The 21,766-nt window shown below is 46.7% G+C and overlaps 1 protein-coding gene across 2 annotated transcripts; it reads left to right on the forward strand.

The window, feature by feature from the left end:
- The first annotated feature begins 1,137 nt into the window (after positions 1–1,137).
- On the forward strand, positions 1,138–21,031 carry NUP50 (nucleoporin 50). Of its 2 annotated transcripts, XM_032416597.1 has the most exons (8): positions 1,138–1,490; positions 5,177–5,255; positions 7,681–7,764; positions 11,015–11,201; positions 12,201–12,842; positions 14,628–14,709; positions 16,487–16,605; positions 17,543–21,031. In XM_032416597.1, exons 2-8 carry the CDS (start codon positions 5,187–5,189, stop codon positions 17,743–17,745), a joined length of 1,386 nt encoding a protein of 461 aa, XP_032272488.1. In that variant the 5' UTR covers positions 1,138–1,490; positions 5,177–5,186; the 3' UTR covers positions 17,746–21,031. The 2 variants fall into 2 exon arrangements, with proteins under 2 accessions (XP_032272488.1, XP_032272489.1); XM_032416598.1 differs by lacking the exon at positions 7,681–7,764.
- Positions 21,032–21,766: the final 735 nt, after the last annotated feature.

The following is a 21,766-nucleotide window of genomic DNA, read 5'->3' on the forward strand; positions in this document are numbered from 1 at the left end:
CCAACGCGCGCCACCTGTTTTTAACCCTTACACGTGCAGCTGGGTCCTTAACACAGCGGTCCAAGGATGGGCTTTTCGGGAGGGCTCCTAAACACGTGAGGTCATATGCACACTGGTTTCCTACACGCATGGATGCACAAACCTTCCTGAGATTGTCAAATCCTCGATGTCCATAACCCCCTCCCCCCCACCCCATCGCTCCAACAATGTTCCGTCTCCGAAGCCAGTTTCCTAAGTAGTTCCTGCTGGGCCTGACTCCCTCAGTCCCACGGCTGACGGTCTCGCGAGCCGCTGGGCCAGGGCAGGGGCACACCACCGCGTCGCTCCGTGCGGCGGCACCGGTCACGCCCTGGCTCGAAGCCCTAACCCCTAGCACGCGGCGCTACGCTGCAGTTTTCCAACAAAAGCACGAGAACACACGCATCAGTTCCGCCGTGTGACAGCGCGTCTGCGGACCTCCTCTTCGTGGCTCCTAACTAGAGGCGCGATTCTGAACACGTTCCTCCGCCTCTACGGCGCCCACCGCGGAAAGCAACTACAAGCGCGACGTCCAGTGGGTCCGTTTGTCCACCTCCACGACTGAGGCCCGTCCTCGGCGCTCCGCAGTCCCAGGCCTCCCTGCCCTCGGCGGCCAGGCACGTCGTGGGCCATCAGGGCAGGGTCGCGCGGGGGGAGGGGGCAGCTCTTGGGGACAGGTTGGCGACGCCGAGCATCCCAACGTCACTCACGTTTCCCGACCACCGCCGGTCTCTTCTCAGTACCTCGCACGTAGCCCCGGCCACGCTCACTGGCTGACCGTGCCGTCACTAGCGCTTCGCACACCCGCTTCGCCCAGCACCAGCGACCCGCGCTGCACCGTCTCCTCACACGCGTCTGGCCGCCGACACGTGACCACCGCGCGCAAACTCCCGCCGCGGGCGCCGGCTTCCCTGCGGAGGGCCCGCGCGCGCGTGAGTGCACGCATGCGCGCGCATGCGCGAGACGGGGGCGCTCTTCCCGGCGACGGTTTCCAGGCAGCCAGGCGCCTGCGCTACGTGACGCTCCACCGCCCGCGGAGGGAGGTACTGCTCGCCAAGGCTCCGGCGCGCTTGCGCAGTAGCTGGACGCGGGCGTTTCTTTCCTCCCTTTTTATAGAGTTGGTTTGGGCGGGGGGGGGGGGGAGCGTAGATTGGAGTTATAAAATGGCGGCTTGGAGCGCTTTCGGCGCTGTTCCTCCGGCGGTCTCTGGTTGATCTCGCTGCTCTCAGTCACTGCCGAACACAGAGAGGCGAGGCCCCTGGAGGACATGGTGTTTGAGACCCAAGGCTTGCTGACCACCAAGTTCTTCCAGAATCTCGGCGCACCGGAAGCGACCAGGCGCGCTCAGCCCAGCGAGCAGCGGCCGCTTCACACCCGAGGCCCGCGGCTGCAACATCGCACCTGCTCGCGGTCGCTCACCCGGCTTCCGCCGCACCCACAGCCCAGCGAGTGCCGCGGCGGCCGCCCGGGAGGTGAGAGGCGGACGGGCAGCGTGGCAGGAGAAGGGGCCGATCTCGGGGAGGGGCGCCGGGTCCCGGCACACGATTGGGCCTGGAAGGGGGAGCCCGGCTGCGGGGCCCAGGCTTGGGGAGGAGGAACCCGGGGTCAGGCAGGGTACGGTACTTGGGCCTGAAAGGGGGACCCTGGGCTGGAGGAGCCGGGGTCAGGGTGCGGGACTCGAACCTGGAAGGGGGGGGTACCCTGGGCTGGAGGAGCCGGGGTGAGCGGCCCGGGCCTGGGGAGGAGGAAGCCGGAGTCCGGGTGCGGGACTCGGACCTGGAAGGAGGACCCTGGGCTGGAGGAGCTGGGGTCAGGGTGCGGGACTCGAACCTGGAACGGGGGGGACCCTGAGCTGGAGGAGGGAGGTGAGGAGCCCGGGCTGTCGGGGGTCAGTGGGGGGGGGGGGGGGGGATGACCGCAGCGGCGCGTAGTCGGGTGCTGTTTGTGAAGCCGGGCGCTGGGCCGACCTGTCGTGGCTGCGGCGCCCAATTTGGGTAAGGCTCGCCCGGCTGCGGGCCCCCCGCGGCCCCCGCGGAGGCAGAGGCAGGATTGGGCAGGGGCCATTCCGGCTTGGCGCTCTCGGTTTACTTCCTAGCGCTTCCTCTCGGTACTTCTTTCCCCTTGGCGGTCTCCACTGCTCCCTACACTAGCCCTTCGGCGTGGCTTCACGTTCGTATTGCAGCCCGGGGCTGTTGATCACCCCTTTCCTCTGTTCCGCGAAGAAGAAATTTTGAGACTTCGTTTTCCCCTGGCGTTCCAGCCTCCGGGGTCCGCCCCCTTGTTCTCTTCTTGTTTTCTGTCAAGTATGGTCACATCTGTTTTCATCTTAGGGTAAACTGATGTTGACTGGGGTTCAACCCCGAGGACGAGGCAGCACCTGGTGGCAGAGACCACAGAACTCTTAGCAGGCACAATTTCTCCAGTCGTGAAAACTCAATTTCCTGTCAGTGTTTCATACCTAGGAATCATTTTAAAATCGGGTGCCCTTTTAACCACAAGCCCCACATTTTTTTCTTTTTTCTTTTTTTTAAATATTTTTAAGTAGTCTGGACACCCACCGTAGGGGCTCGAACTCACAAGCCCGAGATGGAGGGTCGCATGCTCCACCCACTCAGCTAGCCAGGCACCCCTAAATTCTTAATAATAGCCAGGACTTAAGACTCTTTAGGTGCTGGGCCTTGTTCGGAGTACTTTACCGAGATTTTTTTTTCCTCCTCTTCTTGCACGCGCGCACACAAACACACACACACAAAGAAAATTGTCTGGAGCATCATGCTTTGAAATAAAATATGGATTTGCTAAATATATTTTAAAGCCTGGCTCATAATTGAATTCTCATCTCCCACCCTATACTTTTTACAATTTTGAGGAAAAATAGTATTTCATAGCCTTTGCTTCTAGCAAAACTTGTTTCTTTAATAATATTTATTAAGCCCTTCTTATGTTCCAGGCACTGTTCTGAACTAAGTTTTTTCTTTATCTTCCTTAATTTTCACAACACTTTCCTCTTCTACAGATGAAGAAAGTGAGTCACAGCAATTAAATAACTTGCCAGAGGTCTAGCAAGAAAATGGAAAAACTGAGAGTTCTGTAGTATTTTCTAAAACAAGTAGCGCCCCGGATCACCGCTCAGCGACTGCTGGACTACCTGCTGTGACAGGGCAGGTTTGGGGCACTTGGAGGGGGCAGTAAACAAACGGGAGATCCCTGCCCTGTGGTTGGGTCACCGGTTGGATAAATACAGTAGGCTGGGGAAGCAGCTACATTAGTTTTGGTTGCTTTACTCTGCTGGTTATCTCTTTACTTGTGGGCCTGAGTTAGATGTTACATTTTCACTGCACTGTTTGCACGTTCAGCTCCACCCTTTTTTGCCTTAATAACTTACTAATAGTTCCTAGCAAAAATGACTCTTTCAACTTCTCGGCTCTTCTGCCCCCTGGTGGAGGTGTTAGTTACTGACCAGGGAAAGATTTCCCCGGTGGGACCTCTGAACAGTTCAAGGTTACTAAGGAAATAGGTCAGAAAGTACCTTGTTTGCTTTTGTTTGAATGACCAAGATTAATGGCAAAACTTGACCAGGTATTTGAGGCGGAGACCTTAAAAAGGGGGATTTGCTGGTAATGCCTGAGTGTCCTATTTTATGTATTAGCATTTTGGACTTTAAAACCATTTATTTTACACTCAGGAAAAAAAGCCCGTACGTACTTGTAAAGTAAAAGTTCAGGTGTTATTAGGGTATTATTACAAGCTGAAAATCACCTTTGTAGTTACTCTACAGGGGTCAGATTTTGAAGGACTTTGGAATGTCAACATTTGAATTTTATTTTATAGATACTAAAGGGAACTGGGTAATGTGTGAAAGCGTGTCTTAATGACCACAAAATTCAAGGAACCAACTATAGTAGTCTGTGGTGTTGAGACAAGTGAGAGTGGGCAGAGACCATCAGGTTCTCATCAGGTTCTAGACAGGTTTCAGGAACCCTGAAGGAACTGGGCACTTGCCCAGGGCAAGATGGGCAGCGGAGGAAATGGAGGGTTTTTGGTCCATTTAACTGGTGAGTTAGAGAACAGCCAGCACGGCACTTACAGTGGAGTCTCTATTGGTTGTTGTGCTAATTTTGTTGTTCATAGCAAAGAATATATATTAGGATCAGAAAACATTGCAAATTGTAAGGGATGGGTACCAGCACCCTCTCTGGCTAGGTGCTTGTATCCACAGTCAGTCCCCGTCTCCTCCTCCCTCTGACACGGTGGCTTTAGAGGAATTGAGTGATGGCTTATTCTTGAAGGTCCTATATAAATTTTGAGTGTTAACACATCTATATTAATTACATTTTGAACTTTTAAATGATACTCTAGCTTAGCAGTATACAACTTGGGGTAATTAAGTGTTCAGTCTTGGGAAATTTATTTCTATCAACTGTAGCCTAAAGAAGAGTACTCGTGCTGGGAAAGTATTTCCAGGGCCTTATTAACGTTCTTATCTAAAGATGAACTTCTTTACTGGATCATCTTTAAGAGAATTTTAAGTATTTAAAACGTTTTGCCTGTAGCAAGACTGTAATTGTAATTTGCATAGAATAAATTAAGCACTTGTTGATTACATATACAGTACTTAAGATTTCACATTTTAAAAAGTCAATGGTTTATTTTAATTTTTTTCAAATGGAGCTGGTTTAGCGTTGTTCAGAAGGAGTGCCAGTGTTCTTAGAAGACCTGCACTGCCTCCTTCCGTAACCCTTTATTGCATATGTAACACTGAGAGCCTAAGAACACTGCTATGAAGTTCTCAGGAAGGCAGTTCCCACTGGTATCAGGAATGTTTGTGTTTTTTATCTCATTTCATGCTAGGGTGAATTTTTAAAATTCTTTGTAAAAATTCTTTAAAAATTCTTTGTAAATTCTTGGGGCGCCTGGGTGGTAAGTTAATCCATCGGACTCTTGGTTTCATCTCAGGTCATGATCTCAGGGTCGTGGGATCAAGCCCCTCATTGGGCTTCATGCTTGCTTGTGATTCTCTCTTCCTCTTCCTCTGCCCCTCCTGCTTGTGCGCACGCTCTCTCTCTCTCAGATAAATAATATTTTTAAAAAATTCTTTGTAAGTTCTTATATCTTGGTCTAGGAAAGCACTTTTCACTTCTTTTTACTTTTAACTTAGGTTTGAAAATATGGCCAAAAGAATTGCTGAGAAGGAATTGACAGATAGGAATTGGGATCAAGAAGACGAAGCAGAAGAGGTAAGATCTTTCCTCAAGAATGATTTCCTGCAGAACCATGAGAGACAATGGACTCTGAAAAACAAACTGAGGGTTCTAGAGGGGAGGGGGTTGGGAGGATGGGTTAGCCTGGTGATGGGTATTGAGGAGGGCACGTTCTGCATGGAGCACTGGGTGTTATGCACAAACAATGAATCATGGAACACTATATCTAAAACTAATGATGTAATGTATGGGGATTAACATAACAATAAAAAAATTAAAAAAAAAAAGAATGATTTCCTGCTGCTTCTAAATTTAAATTCAGGGCTCCTGGGTGGCTCAGTCTTTAAGCGTCTGCCTTCGGCTCAGGTCATGACCCCAGGGTCCTGGGATCGAGCCCCGCATCGGGCTCCCTGCTCCGCGGGAAGCCTGCTTCTCCCTCTCCCACTCCCCCTGCTTGTGTTCCCTCTCTCGTTGTGTCTCTCTCTGTCAAATAAATAAATAAAATCTTAAAAAAAAAAAAAAATTCAAATTTAAATTCATTTTGGGGTTCCTCAGGAAGATTTTGTAGTAAAATTAAAAGGTCTTTTAAAGAACAGCCTGAACAGAAAATAGTAACTTTTAAAACTAAAAATGTAAGTTCATTGGAATTAGAATTTAGATTGGCCTAGTTTCTTTCCTAACAAAATAAAAATGGGTCTTCCCTGAGGAAATATTTTAATTTTTCTCTTACAAAGAGTAGAACACAGCTGCGTTTTTAGTGCCTCATCAGCAGTTTGATGCTCCCTGGCCGGTTCACTAAGGAAATCCGTAACCAAGTTAGCCTTTCGAGTTAATAGAATGGTGCTAAGTTTAAAAAAAAAAAGGAAGAAATCTGCAAAAGTGTGTTTCCAAGCTTATTCTTAAACCATCTTCCTTCTTTCTGAATCTCTTGTAGTATGAACATTTTTTTTCTTTACAAATATATGTATTAATATGTTTAGGGAAACCAAAATCACAAGTATATTAATATTTTGACAGGGTTTTTAACATTTCTAACTGACTTGGTGCTTTTTAACCAACTCTTTGGTAACTAAGTTTTTTCCTGGTCTGATGCATAGTGTTACATTCTGTGCCTAGTACGATTTATGACGACTGTATAATGATTTGCTTTGACGTTAACATATTTCAGGAATGAAAGGACTTCCATTTAGTTAAATTTTAATGAGTCTGAAAGGACCTTACATTGAATTCGAGACAGGTATCCAGATGATCCCTTCTCTTAAGTGTAGAGATCTCTTTTTTTTTTTTTTTTTAAAGATTTTATTTATTCATTTGAGAGAGAATGAGATAGAGAGAGAGCACGAGAGGGGGGAGGGTCAGAGGGAGAAGCAGACTCCCCGCCGAGCAGGGAGCCCGATGCGGGACTCGATCCCGGGACTCCAGGATCATGACCTGAGCTGAAGGCAGTCGCTTAACCAACTGAGCCACCCAGGCGCCCTGTAGAGATCTCTTTTAAGTTTAACATTATCTGAAATAACTACAGAGACAGCTTCTTACGGAAAGTATTTTATGCCAGCCCTACAGGGTAAAAGAAGGGTTGAAATAAAGCCAGAGATCTTCACCAAATTCCTGATTGTGGGCATAGTACTTTTAGCTACTGGGAAGAGCAGTAGTTTTCCAACAGGGTCACTTAGAGGCCCAGCTGTGCCAGTGGTCTCTGGGATGACGGGCAAATGGGCAAGGTTTCTCTTAAAAATCATATGCATATGTGATAAAAATAAACTCTGTTTTTGAAAACTGTAGTAGGAGGATCCTAGATTTGGGCATCTGGGTTTTAGAACTGGCTCTGTTACCAACTGTTAATGATCTTTAAGGTAACTTTTGGCTTTTGAAGAATAGATTTTGCTTCTTAAAACTGGGTTTTTTATCCTAAGTTTTATTCATATCTTTGAATATATTTGAAATTTGAAGAACTGGTCCTGAATAGTTTTCTACAAAACTTCTTTTTTTTAACATTTTATTTATTTACTTTTAGAGTGGGGGGGTGCAGAGGGAGAGAAACAGTATCAGGCAGACTCCATGCTGAGCACAGAGCCCAACGCAGGGCTTGATCTCACGACCCTGAGCCGAAATCAAGAGTCGGAGGCTCAAACGACTGAGCCACCCAGGCACCCCTCTACCAAACTTTTGACGGTCTTAGTCTTGTCAGAACTTTCCTGTGTGTACTCCTCTGGATTGTGATTCAGAGCCTGCGTTTTTGTAGATCTGGAAGATTTCTGATTCACCTAAGTAGCTTTGGGATTCGTAAGATAGATAGTAGACGTAAACTTTATTGTTATGTGCCCTCTCCATAATTTGTTACTAGTATTAACAGTACTTTAAAACCAGCAGATACTAAGATAAGTTTGGTCAGGCTTTTTTGTTTAGCATTTCTTCTCCTTTTGGGCCTCATCTTACTGCTGTTTAATTTGTACACCTGCAGGTGGGAACATTCTCAGTGGCCAGTGAGGAAGTCTTGAAGAATAGAGCCATAAAGAAAGCAAAGCGTAGAAATGTTGGATTTGAAGTGAGTGTTTTCTTACCGCTTTTGGTATTAAACACTAATTTGATTTCTAATTGCAGAGCATTTCTACCCCTGGGAGCAGTCAGATCGATAAATGCTTTTTAAAATGTTTACTCTACTTGTGAAAATCCTTGAGGTGGACCATGGGAGTTAGAAAACAATAAGTATGAGATGTGCACCTTACCCAGTTGTAGAAATAAAGTGTAGATCTGGACAAATTTCAACCGAGCGGCAAGAAGAAGAGGAGTGGGTGGCCGGTGGAGTAAGGAAGGGAAATGCTCCCTGGCATTGAGGAGTGTGTGTTTGTGTGTGTCTGTGTGTGTGGGGGGGTTCCTTTAGCTGTAACAGAAGCATTTCACATGTAGATTTTCTTCCTAATACAGTATGTTATAATGTTTCCTTCCTGTGTTCACAAGGGTTAAAAGATGAGTTGTAACTCTTGAATTGAAATCATGTGGTTCCATTCAACCATCACTCCACATTTAACAATGCTGCCCCAGTACGATCCTCAGCCCTCAAATACATTCCAGACACCTGCATGCTGACTTGGTGGCCTGGGCATCTCTTGTCAGGCTGGAGAGTTTGGTTTGTACATCCTGGGTGGCAGCTGGAAGGACCCTACTCAGCTGCACCTTTTGTGGTGGCTCTGTTCAGTTTTGTTATTCCAAGTCTCCTCTGGTCTAATTTCATTCTTAAAGACTGGTGACGAGTTGGATGTAGGTATTGAGCCTAGTGAAGTTTGATGGCTCTCTCATGGAGAAGATAACAGCGGGGGAAGGACAACTTAATTAGGGAGGAAGTGATTGGTTTACTTGGGGAAGTGTATTTTACGGGCCTGGGGTACATTCAGGTGAGGTTCTGTAGGAGACCACTACATATATGGGTGGTTAGCTGGTACAGGAGGAGGGCTGACAGCTGGGTGCGGCTCTGGGAGGCATGCAGGAGGTTGAAACCGGGGTGTAGCTGAGAGTGGCAGCTCATGATGTAGACTGAGAAGCCGAAGGAAGGAAGACCGGCTGGAAGAGGGATGGCCCCGCCTCAGATGAATGAAACCGTGTAACCGTGTAGACCACAATCCAGATTTGGCCCAAGGGAAGGGGGGTGGGGAGCCCTCTGGCTGTTAAAGGAAATGAATATAGATAGTTGAAATCCACATATCATTTCAGCTATAACTTTTAGAACTTGTATAATAAATGTTACGTTGTCTGCTTAAATGCTGAAATGTGGCTTTTCCCATATGCAGGTGACTGTTGAACCACATGGGTTTGAATTGCCTGCGTCCGTTTATATTCCGGGGGGGCGGGGGTGGGGGGAGGTCGGCACTCCTGACCCCGTGTTGTTCAAGGGTCACCTGTCGTGGGTTTGTCCATTTACTCAACAGACCTGCTAAGCGCTGGAGATAGTATTGGTGGGCAAAAACAGATAGGAGTAAGTAAAATATCCATGCTTTGTGGAACATACATCCTAATGATGGAAAAGACACACCGAGTGTGTAGTTTTTGTTTTTCTCTAAGTGCCACGGAAAAAAATGAGTAAGGGAGACTGGCGGGCCCAGGGACGTGTCAGTTCCGTGAGGCCCAAACGGGCAGCTCCTCATTCACTTCTGCCCTTTTTCTGAGTGACTCCTATTCCTGTTTTTTCTTTTTTAAACAGTGGTTCTTGAATTTCCATGATGATTCTAGAGCCAATTTGCTGTTAACAGTTTCTAAAATCACTATAAATGTCCTGTGGCTTTTAAATCTCATGCAGAATAGTCGGCTCGGAGGAGCCACTTGGAGCCTTCCACTGTGTCCGTGGAGCGTTGGCATAGATGGTGGCTGTCGCTTTGGTGTGTTTGGGATATTGAGTCATCAGAAATCAAATGAGGGTGTCAGGGCCTAAGCTACTTTTATTACACGCATTAAAATTCATCCAAGTTGAGAGTTTGCCTTTTTTTGCCGAATTTTGTTGCCATAATTGTATCTGTGGTCAGTAACCATCTGACATACCCGTGGATGTGATTGAAATGTTTGTGTTTTTTGAAAACTGCAATATTAGGCTAACCAACCCATTCAGAAAACAAAGTTTCTAGTTTAATATTTTTGTGAGATCATGATTATAATTCGTTTGTGTGAAAACGTAAGGTTTGTGCACTCCCTCGGATGTTGGGAAGCATGTATGCCATGATGTGTTTATGAGAATATTTCCTAGAGCCTCCCTTGGATCCAGGAAGCAGATCACGCCCATTGTGGTGTAACCACTGGTTTTGAATGGAAAAAAGAAAGAGGTATCTTTAGTAGAGCAACGTAAACTGAGGAACGTTTCTCCAAGAGTTTCCAGGAGCAGAGAGCAGGTTTAGAAGCTCATAAGGAGTGCCGGATATTTCCAGAGCATCGCGGGTTGGAGATGTGAGGAAGCCAGCGATAGTGGGAAAGGTCTACTAGAAAGGCCTTGCTGATGGAAATAGCGAGAAAATCGAGAATAAAAATGTTGCCTCTGGATTTCTCAACCAAGGGAAGGTCTAAGATTTGAGAGTCAGCTGCTCACGTTTCTAGAAGCTAAAAGCTACGGAAGTGCTTTAGGAAGTCATAGGAAAATGGGTAAGATACTTTCATCAGTCAGCCTGACTTGATGTTTCTACAGCTTCCTTAGGCTAACGGTCTTTGATTGAGTAGTACAAGAAAGAGGCCTCCTTTGGGATTTAGCCATTTTATTTTATTTTTTTTTTTTTTAAAGATTTTATTTATTTATTTGAGACAGAGAGAATGAGAGAGAGCGAGCACATGAGAGGGGGGAGGGGCAGAGGGAGAAGCAGACCCCCTGCCGAGCAGGGAGCCCGATGCGGGACTCGATCCCGGGACTCCAGGATCATGACCTGAGCCGAAAGCAGTCGCTTAACCAACTGAGCCACCCAGGCGCCCTGGGATTTAGCCATTTTAGAGGGTTTGTTTTTAGTTATGATTCTGAGGCTGTGTACACAAATTTAGTGCATTAGTCTTTTTTGCCTTCTGTATCTTAAATATATTTTTAAAAACAAGTTGCACTGTAAATGGCTTTCTTCATGGCTGTGTCAGGAAGGCAGCTTCGGACTGCAGAGCTGTCGCTGTGAATAAAGTCGGTCTCATGTCCCGTCTCTGCACCTGCTTCTCCTTTTCCTCCAGTGCTGGTCCCGTAAGCTTCTGGTGCTACTCAGCCAACGTGGTATTGTCACGCACTTGCTTACCTGGTTATGAAACAGAGTCCTCCTAATGTGTGCTCTTTCTTTATGTTTCAGTCGGATAGTGGAGGGGCCTTTAAAGGTTTTAAAGGTTTGGTTGTACCTTCTGGAGGAGGAGGGTTTTCTGGATTTGGTAATGGTGCTGGAGGGAAGCCTTTGGAAGGACTGTCTAACGGAAGCGGCATAAGCAGCGCCCCTCCCTTCTCCAGCGCCAGGACAGCAGCGGAGAGCAAGGCAGCCTTTGGTGAGTAGGTTCTCCTCCCCCCGCTCACATCTGTGTACAGATGATCTGAAAAATAACATTGCAAAGATGTTTTCCTTGTACTTGATCCTGGGTCCTGGGACTCCATGAGCAGAAACAGGGTAATACTGAAAGGGATGGAAGGTAGAGAGATGTTGGCTCTTTGCAGAGTAAGTGAGTAGAGCACAGGCTTTTGAGCCAAAATAGACCCAGGTTCTCAGCTCTGCCAGTCACTGGCTCTGCAGCCCTGGTAAAATTCCTTAGCCTCTGAGCCTCCACATCTTCAACTGTGAAATGACAATGACCCTGAGAACTGACCTATGGGGTCAGAGGAGAAGAGGAAGCTCTTAGTGGACCCTCCGTAAAGACCTGCCTTCCCATGTGCTCATTCGTTCTCTGTGTACGAGGGACTTTCCGTGTGGCCCACACCTACTAGGAACTTACGGTCCTCCACTCTAGATTTATGTCACCCGGGGTGTGGTGACTGCCTGATCCTGTTTTGAGAGAATTGGTCAAGAACTGTTGGGATTAGCAGCAGAGAATGGAATCATGGGCTCCAGTCTTCGGTTTTCGGGAAGTGATCCTGGCTGGTTGGATTGTGCTTAGCTGTTCTGAATGTACGCTGTTTTGTTTTAATGAGGCAGAATGTGTAGTGTGATTAAGCCAGCACTTTCTGTTAAGATTTTAACTGCATTAATATATGTTCATCCCTACAACCTTGGGGATTAAGTTTTATACTAACTATTGGGACAGTTCTGGGGGAAGCGGGCCTCCTTTTCAAAGAAAAGATTATTTTTAATGCAAGCACATCATAGACCGTGTTCTTATATAAAGTTTGATTTTTGTGATCACCGGTTCCTAAATATTAGATGTGCACATACTTGAACTGTCACAAAAATACAGGATACAATAAAAGCAGAAAGTACGAAGACAGCATAAAAATCCAGGTGATATTATCAAATCAGCTTCTCAGTAAACTCTTCAAACTTTAATTCCCTATAGGATCTATTGCTGCAAATGGTCCTACCTCCTTGGTCGATAAAAAGATCTTAACTCCCAAAACTAATGGTGACAGTCAGCAGCCCTCCTCCTCCGGCCTTACCTCTAGCGCAGCCTGCCCCCGGGACGCCTATCACAAGCAGCTGGCTGCCTTAAACTGTTCCGTCCGGGATTGGATCGCGAAGCACGTGAACACGAACCCCCTGTGCGACCTGACGCCCATCTTTAAGGACTACGAGAAATACCTCACTGGTATCGAACAGCAGCTCGGGGGCAGCGGCAGCAGGCGCTCTGAAAGTGAAGCCAAGAAAATGCCGCTTGCGACCCAGTCCCCTTCCCCGTTCGGGGCAGCAGAACTGCAGCGAGACTCGACATTGGCGTTTGTGGGCAACAAGGTGGAGGACACTGCTGAGAAGCCGCCGGACCCGCCCGGAGGAGCCGCGGGGGCCTCGTTTAACTTCGGCAAGAAGATCGACAGTTCTGTCTTGGGCTCTTTAAACTCCGGCCCCCTGACTGCATTTTCGTTTTCTTCTGGAAACTCCAGTTTATTTGGCAAAGAGCTTACCCAGAATAAACCGGTGTCTTCACCATTTTCCACGAAAATGTTGGAGGTACAGGCTGAAGGCGGCAGTAGCGAATACAAAGGTAATAATAAAGTTTATCCTCCTAAGTCTGTCTTGGATCTGAGTTTCGGGTTTAGCGGCACGAACGTAGATTTGTGAATCAGGTGGATCTGGATTCACGCTGTGACTCACGTCGTTTCCCGGATATGATCTCGGACACAGTTGATCGGCTGCTTTTGAGTCTGTTGTTGCCCTCTTTGTAAAGTGGAGTAAGACCTATTTTGCAGGGCTACTGTAAGGATTGAGAATATAAAAATAAAAATGAAGAATATAACCGTATCGGGCACAGTGACTTTGAAAAGTATTAAACGCACATAAAAAAAATTCAGTAAATTAACAGTGCTTGAGAATTGTGTCTTACTGAAAGAATTGCTCATCAATGTCCCTGGCATGTCTTGTATTTGGGAGATTTAATCATAGGTGAAGTCTCATGGCAAAATAGTACTCTACTGTGAATAGAAAAGGTAGACTTTGCGTAGCCCCAGGAACAAATTGGCGGGGGTTTCCCTCGATGTGTCTGGACTGCAGCCACCTTTCCAGAAGCATCCACCTTGGGTGACATCAGTGCCCCAAACCGGGCCTGAGTCACAGGCCCTTCACTACCTGTTCTTAGCTCTTTGAAAAGAGGGGTTAATGGCCTAGTCTCTCCTCTTCCCATTGTGGTTGTGAACACATTGTGTGAAGACACTTGTGAGCAGTTAAAAAGTACGTCTCGAAGGAGGTGTTCACTTTTCAGTACTTGAGAACGAAAGAAACCGGCCGTTTTCTCCTGGGAGGGTAACTTCCATTCCTTCGAGTCCATCCTCAGGCAAGGGCCCTCCAGAGCAAAGCATAGGCTAAAGATCTCCCTTTTTCTCTGCCCTAAATGCGACCGATGGAGAGTGGTCCTGCTCCTAGAGCAGTCCCAGGAACGGCGAGGCTGCCTGTGGGAGGGACATGGGTGAGGCTCGGTCCCCGCACGATGCCAGATGCCCAGCGGCAGAGCCCCCCCTGCTTGTCTGGTGGCCGCTGCACCTCTCCCTGCGAGAGAGAGCCCGTGAGCTTGTTTGAGTCTTGCTGCCTGGGCCCGCCCTGGAGAGCCTCGCTCACGGCTGCCTTCTTGGGAATTTAAACCTGGTCACTTTGACTTGTTGGGGCACCAGAATTGTTTTTCTGAGAGTTGCTGTTTAATTTAGTGTGTGTCCTGAGACCCATCTTTCTCCGGAGGATCGCTGTTTGCATCATCGTGTCCTAGATCTCCCCTGGGGCTGGGGCTGGGGCTGGGAGGGCGCCTGGTGCCTGAGCCTCCAGCGGGGCCTCGCAGAAGCAGCTTGCTCGCGCTTCGGGTGGTTTCTCGGACAGCCTGCCCTGTAACCAGCTTTATTGTCCTCCTCTTCTTTGGCCGTCGCGGAGACTGATTATTCCTCAGCATGACACACACAGTGTCACAGGAGATCTGGGGATGAAGGTGTTCAGAAGCCTGTCTGGGATTTTCCTTTTCCAGTGGGTGATCTTGAGTCTGTGTGGGTGTTTATTTTTCTGTTAAAATTGGTGCACCGAATCATAAGCATCGACAATTTTTCATTCTAGGGCTTTCTACAAATTAACATTTAGAAGAGAGAAGCATGTTCCCATTAAAAATTATCCTAATTTTTCACAAAATGATTAAAATCCAGTGAATCTCCCCCAGTTAGATGTGTGCTTTCGATTTCTGCATCAGCTTATAGGGAATTTTTAGGTTGAGGTGTTAGGGGATGGATAACTTCTTTTGTGACATTTTTAAGCTCTTGATTTGAATTTTACTGAGTTAGTGTTGTTTTTATAAAAGGCGGAGATGAAGAAGAGAATGACGAGCCGCCCAAAGTAGTAGTTACTGAAGTAAAAGAAGAAGATGCTTTTTACTCCAAAAAGTAAGTAAGAGTCGGGGAACCCATGTGGTGAGCATGTCTTCAGAGATGTGGAAGGTGGCCTCTGGGGCGACCTCAGCCCCACAGGATTTGCTGAGCATCCCGTCCTGGGGTCAGGCTGGGCCTGCTCTTCGAATGGGAACAAGGGAGAATTCTTGACCTGTTCATTTGAAAACAGGTTCTAGAAATTTCCTGCTGGGCATTTCCTACTCTTTTCTAGTATTTTCTTTCTTCTGAAGTGCTTTAGAGACAGGCTCTTCTTTGACCTTCCCACCCCCATCTCCATCCTCTCCCCCTGCTCCACCCCCCTGCACAAAGAAAGTCACCTCCTCACTGACTTCACCTTTGTTTTTACTTCTGCTCTTCATCGGGAGGTGTCATCCCCTCCTGGAGACCTGGTTGGCCCTTAGTGGGTTTTCTCAGCCAAAACGTTCTGCATAGTAACCAGCCCTTTATTTCCTCCCCAGTGATGAGAACAGTTTTGTTTTTTGGTTCACTTTTGTTTTTATATGAGAGCTGTTGCTTTCAGAAGAAAGCCAAGGAGAAATTTTGAATTATCTCATCCCAATGAAATGAAATTAGTACTTTTTAACAAACATGTTTACAGAAAAGTCAGTTGTACCATTTTAGAACCTTCCCTAGGTGTGTTTTTTTAAATACAGAAATTTCACACGGAGTCAGTGTTTGTAACAATCACCATATCCTGTGGAATTCCCAAGTGTTGTTATTTCTGAGAACTTTTAAGAACCCAACAATGCGGGCACCTGGGTGGCTCAGTCGTTAAGCTTCTGCCTTCGGCTCAGGTCATGATCCCAGGGTCCTGGGATCGAGTCCTGTATCGGGCTCCCTGCTCCGCGGGAAGCCTGCTTCTCCCTCTCCCACTCCCCCTTCTTGTGTCCCCTCTCTTGCTCTCTCTTTCAGATAAATAAATAAAATATTTTTTTTAAAAAAAGAATCCAACAATGCCTTTTGCTTGTTTTTAAATTTAATTACGCAGATGACCTTATAAAGGATTTTTTCCTAATCGGAATAAATTGAAGGAGCAGGAAGTGGTTTTGATTTGTGTCTTCATGACCTAAGGAGATTATGACAGAGCAGCTGGGAAGACGCTTGACTACATTATTGTCAGTTAGGTCTTGCTTAAGAGTGTTTTCCGGGGCACCTGGGTGGCTCAGTTGGTTGAGCGTCTGCCTTCAGCTCAGGTCATGATCCCGGGGTCCTGGGATCGAGCCCCACGGTGGGCTCCCGGCTCGGTGGGGAGTCTCTTGCTCCCTCTCATTCTCACCCTGCTTGTGCTCGCTTGATCTCTCTCAAATGGATTAAAAAAAAAAAAGTGATTTCCAAAATTTCAGCATTTTGGTAGATCAAAAATTGAAGGAGTCCTGAAGAAAGTTAAAAAATAAATAGGAAGAAGGGCAAGAGAGATGGGGGCCAGAGGGTCCTGTATTTGTTCCTGTCCCAAAAGGACCAGATCGGCCTCTTGAACTCAGGGCCAAAGGAGCACATCAGAGATGTGGAGTGTTTGCTGTGGTTTTGACTGAACTGAGAATAGGTAGCTTCAGAAGTGTTTTTTTCAAGTTGCACATGACCCACTATTTTAATAATTGGGAAAAATAGGGAAGGGTTCCAGAATATCTAACCAGATTTTCTTATTTGGGTTTGTACCCAGACCTAGTTTGAATCAAAGGTTCATCCTTGTCTTTCCACACAAGTGTGAACAGCGGTTGTTAGAAAACTTGTCTCTTGAGTATCTGATGGCCTTGCTTCTTTTTCTCTATAGGTGTAAACTGTTTTACAAGAAAGACAATGAATTTAAAGAGAAAGGTGTGGGTACTTTGCATTTAAAACCTACAGCCAATCAGAAGACACAGCTGTTAGTGCGGGCAGACACCAATTTAGGTGGGTATCTTGTTTTTCAGGTGGCACAAGATCATGCTGACCACATAGTGTATAAAAGCCCTTCACCTTGCTGGTTCCAATCATTGAGATTTTCAAGTAGAGCAATGTGTTTTGGGGGGACAGAATAGCAGTCAATCAGATCAAATGCATCCTGTGTTTCCTGATTATGTATAGGCTGAGTTGAGTACCAGCATAACAGAGTGCAAGAAAACGTAGATGTGTTAAAAGAAGTAACCAAGATGGTTTTCGTTTCACTTTGTGTTAGAAATGTGACTAAGAAGCTATAGGTAAATTGGATGGCTTAATAAACACAGAAGGGCGATTAACCATTTAAAGGAATCTGCTTTATGTAGGAAATAACCATAAACACCTTGCTGGCTCCCCTTCGCCCCAGCCCCACCCTTAGAACAACCCACCGGAAGGAGGCGGCCGGTGCCAGGAGGAGCCCGGGCGGGGGGCCAGGGCTGGTCTATGAGGAAGCGGTGGGTACCACTAGGCCCTGCCGGGCTGGGTTGCAGAACCTTCGGCTTTTTCTTCCCTGTGGGCTTGACTCGTGGGTGACGCCATCACCGTCCTAGCGCTCTTACCCGGTGAGCCACAGAGAGGTGTCTTTGCTAACCGCCCTGCCTTGTTGGAATGACCTGGTGAAGGCTCCAGGTCGTGCTGACGCGTTCTTCGTCTGGTGTGAGCACGGACACCTCTCAGAAGGCCTGGCCGCTGCGACGGGGCCTCGCGGGCCTCTCTGAGGGACACCATGCTGGCATCTGCGTCAGGGGACCCGGGCCCTTTTCCCCGACCTTCCCGAAGCTCCCAGTTTTAGATCCGTTCGCTACAGGAGAGCTTGTATTTCACATTTAGCACATGAAAGCTGCAGTCTCGTGGACCTCTAGTGTGGTCTGTGTGGTTTTGATGTCCTTTTTCCTTTGTTGAAATGCAGGCAACATACTGCTGAATGTCCTGATTCCACCCAACATGCCGTGTAGCCGAACGGGGAAGAACAACGTCCTGATCGTATGTGTTCCAAATCCACCCGTCGATGAGAAGAATGCCACCATCCCAGTCACCATGTTAATCCGGGTAAAAACAGGCGAGGACGCGGATGAGTTGCACAAAATTTTACTGGAGAAAAAGGATGCCTGAACACACTTGGACTAAGGGATTGCTGCCAAGTTGCTGCTCCCCCACCACCCCTTAGACTTAGTCAGTTTTTCTTCTCTTCTTACTTTGACATTCTAAGAATTTAGAGATAACTTAAAACTTTGTGAGGAAGATTAATATGGCCAATAAAACCTTTAAACGTTAAGTGTCCAGAACCTGTATTCTCCCTTCTTAAGAACTGTCTGATGTGTAAAATACATTTGAATGAAATTTTTTGGGAAGATTTTTAATGTTCATTTCTTAAACTGACCACAAGTGGTTTCTTAATAGGCTGAAATCAGGGTATCGATTAGACTTCCCAAAGGCTGTTCTGATCCACGGGTTTTGGGGTCTGCTGCCACCGCTGGGGAAGCTTCCCGGCAGCCCCCGCGTCCAGGAGGAAGCTCGCCTATAGCGTTCTCTGGGGGCTTGACTGATCTGGGAGAACAGCACTCTTTCCAAAGGAATCACGCTACCGCTACCATGCCGCGATGGAGGTATTTTTCCTGTGCTTTCTCATATTGTTATTCTAAAGCTGAACCTCCACTACCAGATGTTCCCGCCCAGCATGAGAGGCTTCAGCTTTTTATTTGCAGACGTTGGCCTTTTAACCCTGTGGGCTTCTTTACCTGATTGAGGAACTGCTTTTTCATTTTAAAAGGAAACAAGTAGCTTGTTCTTTGGTTTTGTAGTTTCACTCTTGAGGTGCTGTTACTTCTCTATTCCTCTGCAGACAGAGAATAGCGGGGCATTGCCTGGAATGCGGTCTAAAAGCACAAATTTGGTAGCTTAGAGTTTATAGACCACGGACAACAAACCCCTGTAGAAATGAAAGTTAAGTCAAAGTTAGAGCATAGTACAAAAGAAAGAATACGTCTTAGCTATTTGTGCCATGATGAACCCTATGGATCTAAGAGCTACTTACTACTTAAAGTCCTAGGAGCTCTTACTACACATGAGCCATGTGATTAGCCAGGAAACATGCAATAAGGTAATGGAATTGAAATTTTGTGTGTAAATGTTGCCTTTAACTTTAGACAGAAGTATATTCTACATTTGATACCTGAAGTTTCCACTTTTTTACAAGTAAGATACTCAGTATGTCCATTTGGAAGGGAGCCATGGTTATGCACGAGCAGAGCTGCGTCACTTCACAGCAGTCAGGTAACGGATCCTAGTGTTCTTGGAAGATTCTGGGCACATGAATTAGATACAGATTTTAATGTTTAAATGTCCACTTTCATTCCTCGTTAATCATTTAATGCTGGTACCATATGATCTTGTTTCAAGGCTCAGGGTCCGTGCCTGAGGGCTCACACTTGTATGTTCTGATCTTCAGTACGTAATGTCTTCTGACTTAGAAAATTGTAGAAAATAATTGTAGATAGTACAGTTACTTTTTTTAAAACAAGCTGTAATTTTTAGAGATTTATAAAGGGGGCAGGGAAACCATTTTATGATCCGACGGGTTAACTCCAATGCCTGAGGTGCGGAAGTTGGCCAGCGATGTACCGTGAGATTCTTGCACTTCGTGAGAGAATCTGGCCAGTGTGTGACTCTGGGTAAATGCACAGAGGTGTGCGTACACTTGTGGGCTGAGGTCAGGCTCTCACGGTGGGAAAGCTAGGGAGGGAGTGGCAGTTACTTTTGCATTTTCTTTTTAGAATCAAGAATACTCTGGAGTGTTTGTTACAGGTGATTTCTAGTATGTGGTGGTCGATCCTGTTAGAGTGGCCGTGGCCCAGCCAGCCTTGAGTGAGGTTTATCCAGCTGCTAGGAGGACGAGGAAGTGCAGGGCACAGACTTCTGTCCCGGGTGGCCCACCGTGGTCCCCAGGAGCTGCGAGGCCACTCGGGCACTTTCAGGGGGCGCCACACTGGTAGCCGCCTCTGCGTGGCCAGTGGGACGTTTGCCAGACATGGCCGAACAGCATCAGGATTGGGTCACCTTTCACCGCCCCCCCCCGGGAAAAGAGTTCATAATCTTTTTGCATTAGTGGGTATATGTGGCTTTCTCTTTTCCTGACATTCCCAGCAAATTGTTGCTGCTAAGACTCACTGTTAAAGTGACAATTACAGGGACAGGTGTGATGGGTGTGCCGGAACTCCCAACGTGGTATTTCCTTCATGTCGCTTCCCCTTTAGGAACTTGCTGGTCTCTACTTTAATTACGTATTCATACAAAAGAGCCTGAGTGTGTGTGGATTTTCCTGTAAAACCTAAATATTTGTGTGTTACTTGGGGGAAGAGGCCCCTTTGGCCCCCAGAGGGCCGGCCTTCTCTCCCCTGCTGTATTAGTAGCTAAATTCCGCCCCATAGGTTTAGTTAGATTTATTTTTAACAAAAATATTAGAAATTAGGCTTTTAAATGTTTAATGTAGACTGAAATTTTTGTATTTAGTTGGAGGATCTATGACGTATATCATCTGTGTGGCCTGAAGGGAGGTGTTTTTAACCTTTAATCCGAAATCAGTTGTGTTGCATCTTGACAAATACTGAGTGTCCCAGTGGCCTTTTTTAAACTGGTGTGTGTCCTTCTTTTGAGAGTTCCCCAGTAAGCAAAAAAATGAGCGTTGTGCTGTCTTTGTTTTTAGAATTACAGGCTGGAAATGTGTGTCCAGTTTTTAAAGCAGTTTAGATTGTGTTTTCCAGGGAAGAACAAGTCTGACCATTTACGCATTGATTTTCTTGAAAAGGATTATAGTTTTATAATTTCAGTTCTAAATCATATTTTTGATATGCTGCATGCCAAAAAGAATCTACCTGTTCTGGGGGAGAAGAAAAAAAAAAAACCCATCTTACTATCCAAGTGCAGAACAAGTTATCACTGAGAAAGCCTTTTTGGTTTCATTTTAAAAGTTAAACACGTCTTTTGAGCAACTGTCAGTTCTTCTTTGATTTCTGAAGTCAGAATGCAAGCACGGTGTATTCTGAAGGCTTTGCAGACCCAATGGCTCACTCCCAAACCCCTGGGTATTGGTTCTCATTCTGGAAGTGAGAATCTGGTTGAAACTGGCGTGTCCCACGGTGCCGGCAGGGGCCCGCTCTGAGCACCGGGACTTCCTGGCCAGAGGCAGTCATGGTTAGGACTCCGGACTCTGCTTGATGCACACGCGATCGTAACAGTTGTTAAGACTCATTAGCAATCAGATAAGTTGTTTGCTTTCTATTTTGCATAGGAAATTGTTTTCTAAAACAAATACTTGAATTGTCAGACAATGTAATCTCAGTTTGTATTAGTTTTTGAGGAAGTGTAATCCATGAAATGTGAATAAATGGAAAGTAAACAATCAGTGTTTGACACTTTTATGTTCCTCTGTGATGTTCCTGGTGTCGATACAAGTCATGTGGGCCGGGGGGAGAAGGACCGTGCAGAAACCCCCAGGCAGCGGAGGATCTGCTTCCTCTCGGCCCCTGCGCATGTGCGTGTGGCCTCCTCCGAGCCATTCGAGTCTGTCGTGTGGGATTTACGTCCTTACAAATCAGAATTGGAATGGTAGATGTGTCACGGGCCACCATGGGGAGCACTGCGCCAGGCGCTCTGCATCTGGTGCTCATTTGGCCCTCGGGGCAAACCTCCCAAAGGGGCTCCATGGTGTGTTTTCCAAAGCACGGCCCTGGGCCAGGTTAGTGTGTTTCTTACAGATACATACGTGGGTTTGGGATCTGTGTCCAGGTCTGTCTCAGTCAAAAATCTGAACCCTCCTAAGGACCTTTTAAAACTATAAAGATCAAGATGATCAAGAAAAAATACATTGTTATTCTAGAGCTTTAAATTTTCAGTGATCCAGAAAATCACTATTACGGCATGAACAGATTAAACTGTAATAGGATTATGATACGATTTTGGAGTCAAGTGCTGAGTAACTTCAGAGGTGTGTCCCGGTAAGGTACTGTGAAGATGGACTTACTCATCGAAGTAGTATTCCAGAACCAGTAACATCCAGTGGGAACTAAGTGACACAAGAGGGTGTTTGTCCCGAAAACGCACCAGCCCTGTCGTAGGTACTCGGCGATGGGCCGCT

Source organism: Phoca vitulina, unplaced genomic scaffold (assembly GCF_004348235.1).
Source record: "Phoca vitulina isolate PV1807 unplaced genomic scaffold, GSC_HSeal_1.0 scaffold19, whole genome shotgun sequence".
Taxonomy (NCBI): Eukaryota; Metazoa; Chordata; class Mammalia; order Carnivora; family Phocidae; genus Phoca; species Phoca vitulina.

Coding starts and splice junctions, on each gene's coding strand:
- NUP50 (XM_032416597.1), top strand. CDS start 5,187: ATGGCCAAAAGAATTGCTGAGAAGGAATTGACAGATAGGAATTGGGAT. Junction 7,765..11,014: donor GTAGAAATGTTGGATTTGAA/GTGAGTGTTTTC, acceptor TTTATGTTTCAG/TCGGATAGTGGAGGGGCCTT. Junction 12,843..14,627: donor CGGCAGTAGCGAATACAAAG/GTAATAATAAAG, acceptor TTTTTATAAAAG/GCGGAGATGAAGAAGAGAAT.